Below are 6,181 nucleotides of genomic sequence, written 5' to 3' on the forward strand. Positions count from 1 at the left end.
AAAAAAAAAAAAAAGGTCAAAAGGAACAAACAGATGCTTCCCAAACAGTCAATAAATCTGTGAACAGGTTATCAATTATATGGGTGCAAATGCAGTATAATTGATATGAGCCATGAGTTAAATTCATCTGTAAGAGAATAATACATAGAAGGGAGATTGCTGGGCCAAAAGAAATGATTTTGAAATTTTCGAGTGATCTATCGTTTTCTTTGCCCATTTTTCTTTATTGAATTGTTATCCTTTGTAAATCTGTAAGATATATTTGAGTATTATTGATATTCACACTGCCATCCTTTGTCTTGCAAATGTCTTTTTTTTAATTGAATCCATGGGCTTTTGAAATTAAATATAACTTTTAACATAGTTGCACAAGTCATAAGCATACAACTTTATTTATTTTTACACATGTGAAATTCACACAGCTACCTACTACACACATGAGTTAAAAAATACTTATAATAGCACTTCATTGCTGGAAGTTCTTCGAAGAATAATACCCATTGCTTGCCTCTGCCTCCCAGACAAATTCTCCTCCACCAGAGTAACCACCAGTCTTCCATCATTGTGGATTTTATTTGCTTTGACTGAGTTTCACATAAATAGGGTAACGCTGTTTGCATTTTCTGTGTCTTATTCCCGTTACTTGATACTACAGTGGTGAGATTCCTCTATGTTGTTGCCCCATGCAAGTTTTTCTTTCCTTCTATTTCATCAAATTTACCATACAAATATATCACTTTAGTTAGCCATTCTACGTTGACGGAGACTTGAGTGGTTCTAGCTTTCATGTCGGCGATTGTCAACTTAGTTTAAACAGGAAATCGCTTCCCAGAATCACCTTCTCTGTAAGGCTCTAGGCTTTACATGGGAGTCAGGAAGTAGAAATGAAGTAGCACATCTATTGAGCGTCAGATTGGGCAGCAGTTGTAACTTGCTGAGCTGAGCTGAGCTGAGCTGAGCTGAGCTGAGCTGAGCTGAGCTGAGCTGAGCTGAGCTGAGCTGAGCTGAGCTGAGCTGAGCTGAGCTGAGCCTCTCCTGATGGATCTGGAAGTATAGCACAGTATATCTGCAGTACACACTGCTTCTAAGTCTTTCGGGGGTTCTTTCCCTTAGTTTCTTTAGAGTGTGATACTATGATATACATACTTTGGTTTTCATCCATGACTCTTAGCTCATCGCTCCTGTAATTTTGGCTCATTGCTCCTGAAATTCTCAAAGTCTTTTTTTTTTTTTTTAGTTATCTTAAATTTATTTATTTATTTAATTTAATTATTTATTTTTATTTATTAGGTATTTTCTTCATTTACATTTCCAATGCTACCCCAAAAGTCCCCCATACCCTCCCATCCACCCCCCTATCCACCCACTCCCACTTCTTGGCCCTGGCATTCCCCTGTACTGAGGCATATAAAGTTTGCAAGACTAGTGGGCCTCTCTTTCCATTGATGGCCGACTAGGCCATCTTCTGATACATATGCAGCTAGAGACATGAGCTCCGGGGTACTGGTTAGTTCATATTGTTGTTCCACCTATAAGGTTGCAGATCCCTTTAGCTCCTTGGGTACTTTCTCTAGCTCCTCCATTGGGGGCCCTGTGTTCCATCCAATAGCTGACTGTGAGCATCCACTTCTGTGTTTGCTAGGCCCCGGCATAGCCTCACAAGAGACAGCTATATCTGGGTCCTTTCGGCAAAATCTTGCTAGTGTGTGCAATGGTGTCAGCGTTTGGAGGCTGATTATGGGATGGATCCCAGAGTATGGCAGTCTCTAGATGGTCCATCCTTTTGTCTCAGCTCCAAACTTTGTCTCTGTAACTCCTTCCAGGGGTGTTTTGTTCCCAATTCTAAGAAGGGGCAAAGTGTCTACACTTTGGTCTTCTTTCTTCTTGAGTTTCATGTGTTTTGCAAATTGTATCTACATACTTTGGTTTTGTATATACATACGTTGGTTTTCATCCATGACTCTTGGCTCATCGCTCCTGTAATTTTGGCTCATTGCTCCTGAAATTCTCTAAGTCTACGTCACAAGCTAATATTAGGATATTGACAACCTCCAAAGCAAGTCTTAGAAAGCAGTCTCTCCTCCTTCCTCCTCTCCCATTTTCTCCTTTTCTCCCTCCCTCCTTCCATCTCTCCTCCTCCCCTCATACCTGCTTTCGTTTCTCCCCAAGGCCGACCAGAGAAACAAGAATTTCACTCTGACAAGGAAGACCACGGAGACTAAAAATACACCTGAATCTTATCCTAGTCTTCTTAGGGCAGGCCATAAAAAGACAGTCTTGTTTTCTTTGCATAATAGTAGGTCATTAGACTCTTTTAATTCCAGAAGAATTTGCCCCAGGCCCTTGGGGAAGAAATAGTAAAGAATCTGACCAGACAGGCCTTGGTAGGTTTCCTCATCCAGTCTATCTGTGCCTATGCGATGAAGTCTCTGTAGAATCAGACAGGGCATGATTTGGAGAACATCCAGATTGCTGAACCTTGTGTGACCAGGGACGATATAGCCTCTCCACACCCCTTCCCCATACCTTGGCCTATCACCTCTTCATATTACGTTTCATAGAAATATGCTTATGAGTCTGTAAGCCACTGAAGCAAGTTAATTCAACAAGAGGAGGGATTTTAGTTATTATTTATTTATTTATGGCCAATTGGCCTTAGCACAAGTAAAACAATGTAGTGCTTGGAATTGACATCTGAAGTGGGCTCACATGCTGTGCAATCTGATGCTGTCCCTAGGCAGATAACTTCATAAAGTGAATCGTATTAAAAGACATACAACTTGCATCTACTGCAGAATTGCTTGCTTGTTTGCTTGCTTGCTTGCTGGAGGGAAATCCACCACACATTTCGGGATCACATGATGTTGTTTTGTTTTGAGTTGATTTTGACAGTGTAAGACTACAGGACAAACCAAAAACCTTATTCTCCTCCCCTTTGAAGGGTATAAAGAATAAAAATGAATTCATTGAAATAGTGTTTAACTCTGGGTGAAGCCAGAGGAAGCCTGCAAAGGAGGGGAAGGAAGGATTATAGGAACCAGAGGGGTCAAGGACACTACAAGAACATGACCCACAGAACCAATTAAGCAGAGCTCACAGGGGCTCACAGAGTTTGACATGATAATCACAGACCTTGTATGAGTTTGAGGTCCTCTGCATATACATTGTGGTTGTGTAGCTTGGTGTTCTTGTAGGACTCCCACAAGAGGTTGTGAGGGAATGTCTCTGATTCTTTTGCCTGTGCTTGGGACCCTTTTCCTCCTATTGGGTTGCCATGTCCAGCTGTGACATGAGGATTTATGCCTAGTCTTATTATATCTTGTTATGCCATTTTGGTGGATATCTCTGGGAGGCCTGCTCCTTTTTCTTTTCTTTTTTTTCCTTGGGGAAAACTAGAGGAGTGGATCTGGGGGAGAGAAGAGGTGGGAAAATGGGAGGAGCAAAGGGAGGGGAGATGGGTTAATAATATATATAAATAAAATAAAATAAAATGATGTCTAAGTTGGGTGTGGTGATGCATGCCTAGTCCTTGAAATGGAGGCTGAGGCAGGAGGATCGTGAGTTTGAGGCCAGCCTGAGCTACATACTGAGATTGTCTCAAGACATGCCACCCCCTCAAAAAAGTCTTAAGAATATTTCATTTACAAGGAAAATAAAAGCAGGAAACAAGATGAGCTGTTCTGATTATAGGAAACTACATCTGGGAGCTAGCCTTCCCAGCTCCCCCACTGTGTACTCATTTCTTGTTAGTAGTATTAAAAGGAATCCCAGCATAACAACTTTGAATAACAACTTTATGTTTTGAATTACCTTAATCACACTATAGGAGTGTTTTACCAGCTACATTAAATATATGAATCTGCTCTAGTTCAGTGCTATAATGGTAGTTTTCAGGAAAGCATTGCTGAGTAAGGCAGAACATGAACATAAATTAACAAAGGGGACTAGAGAGAAGGACAACCAGAGAAATCACGAGAAAGTAAAGCCAGACTTAAGACTGCCCATAAATTACACTTAAGGAAATACCAGTGAGAACAATGACATTGAATTGCCAACATTTGAAGAAACCAGGATGTTGGTTCAATAGATAAATGGATAAACTATGGTGCGTGTAGACATAGAATAGTATTCAGAACTAAAAAGAAATAAGACTACTGAGCCATCACAGAAAACTGATCTGAAAAAGCCATATACTTTATGATTCCAACTACAGGATACCAGGAAAAGGCAGAGCTTATGGGAACAGTAATACATCACATGAGGTCAAGCCAGGAGTGATAGTGACGCATGTCTAACTTCAGCACTTGGGGCATGAGGTAGGAGAAGTGAGGCATATTCAAGGCCAGCCCGAAAAATGAGCAGTGCACACAAGACTTTTAAGGCAATGAAACAGCTATGTTTAATACAGTGATGGATTTATGTTGTGACTGTACACATTTGTGAAAAGTCTAGAGGGTGTACAACATCAAGTATGAATCCTATTACAAAATATGCATTTTGGTGGTGGTGATGTGCCAATGGAGAGCCATCAGTTAGAGCAACTAGCTGATGCCACCCTTTGGCATGAGGTGGCAGGGAGGGTTAGAGGGAAAAGGACTCTCCCAAATGTCTTACTAGTTTTTCTGGGAATGTAAAACTGCTTGAAAATTAATAAGGAAACTGTTTGGTAGATTTCAGTTATAACTAAATACTTGTATTTCCTTTAAATTCAAAACTATCATAAATATAAATACCAAATACTTAATACCTAAATTATTTTCTTGAGTTCAAAATGTTATAAGAGATAACAAAACATCTACTAGGATAATTATTTAACTTCAATTTTATATAAAGTGTAAATTGGCAGGAATTAAAGTATATTCAGTCATAATTTAAGGCATATCAGATAGGAAAGGCACAACTACAATGAAAATCATAAACTCTTACTATAAATCAATTATTTTAGCATTTCACAATTTGGGGCAACAATGTGGTAAAACAGAACAGTGGACAGAGACTCTGGAATAGTGGATCTGCAGCTCATTTGTTAGCAATTCCTGGGGCAAGTTAAGTTCCCTAATGTCTGAATCTGTTTTTTCATCTACCAAATGTGATAACATTTTGTTATGACTAAATGAAGATAGCACATGAGAATACCAACAAATAGTTGAAAATTCTGAACCAACTTTATTTTTCAGCAAAAGTTGCACAATTTCCATAAACATAGGAATATTTATTCTCAATACAAAACAGATTCTTACACATTTCACAAATGTTTTCTCTATAGCTTGATATTGCTTCAGTCTTCACTGTCGCTTTCTGACTCACTCAGCTGCAAGTCACTTCCTAAAATAAAAATAACAAAACTGTTGAACTGTTCATCTTTAATAAATTCATTTAGTCTAATATGATTGTGTATAATATAATTCAGCCACATACTGTGTACATCAATCAATACTGCATAAAAAGTAAAAGCCACAGCAGTAAACTTCAGCATTTCCTAACACCCGGCATTTATTTTAGCTTTCTTTCAAATACTGATGGCATCGTTCCCTTTACACTACTCTCTTATTACATCAGACTATCATTTTCAAGAGTGCAAAATTTATAATGTGTCTTTACCTTCAGATGCAATCCAAACCATTGTGAAGTCTCACTAATTTACTTCTCACCCTGTCAGTCTTGCCTACTTATTGATCTTTTTCAGAACATTTCCACGACTTGCTCGTGCACACGTGTGGAAGCCAGAGGACGGGTTATTGGTGTCACTTCTCTCCCACTCCCACGTGAGCTCTGGAGATTGAACTCCACTCAGGAAGTTTGGTGGCAAGCATCTCTACCCACTGAGCCATTGCACTGATGATAATGTTTTTAAGTACTGGAGCTCAAACTCTGGGTCTTGTGTATGGCATGCAAGCAAAGTACTCTTCTCTCAAAGTACTTGATTCTTATTTATAATATATTGGATTTTGTTTTATTTCTGCTTTCCTTTGTTTTGCTATACACAGCCAGCTTGGTATACAGAGTAAGTTCCAGGCCAGCCAGAGTTACATAATAAGACTTTGTCTTCTAAAAGGCTATGCCGTCATATATCTTCCTAGGATCACATGGGTTTTTTTCCTTATTTCAGAATTGTATTTGCCCATTTTGAGGAGGAAGTTCTTCACTCTGTCTCTTTCTCTGTCTCTCTGTCTGTCTGTCT

The 6,181-nt window shown here is 39.2% G+C and overlaps 1 protein-coding gene across 8 annotated transcripts in view; it reads right to left on the reverse strand.

Moving 5' to 3' along the window:
* Nucleotides 1-4,774: 4,774 nt before the first annotated feature.
* The window catches only part of Eaf2 (ELL associated factor 2), an 83,479-nt gene continuing 82,072 nt past the window's right edge, over nucleotides 4,775-6,181 (reverse strand). For 3 of the 8 annotated variants that reach the window (XM_029470611.1, XM_029470612.1, XM_029470613.1), the window contains exon 4: nucleotides 5,127-5,325. In XM_029470611.1, the coding sequence (XP_029326471.1) occupies nucleotides 5,279-5,325 (47 nt within the window). In that variant the 3' untranslated portion in view covers nucleotides 5,127-5,278. Of the gene's footprint in view, nucleotides 5,326-6,181 lie in introns of all 8 variants that reach the window. The other 5 variants (XM_021184799.2, XM_029470610.1, XM_021184801.2 and 2 more) reach the window with 4 other exon arrangements.

This window comes from Mus caroli, chromosome 16, assembly GCF_900094665.2.
Source record: "Mus caroli chromosome 16, CAROLI_EIJ_v1.1, whole genome shotgun sequence".
Taxonomy (NCBI): Eukaryota; Metazoa; Chordata; class Mammalia; order Rodentia; family Muridae; genus Mus; species Mus caroli.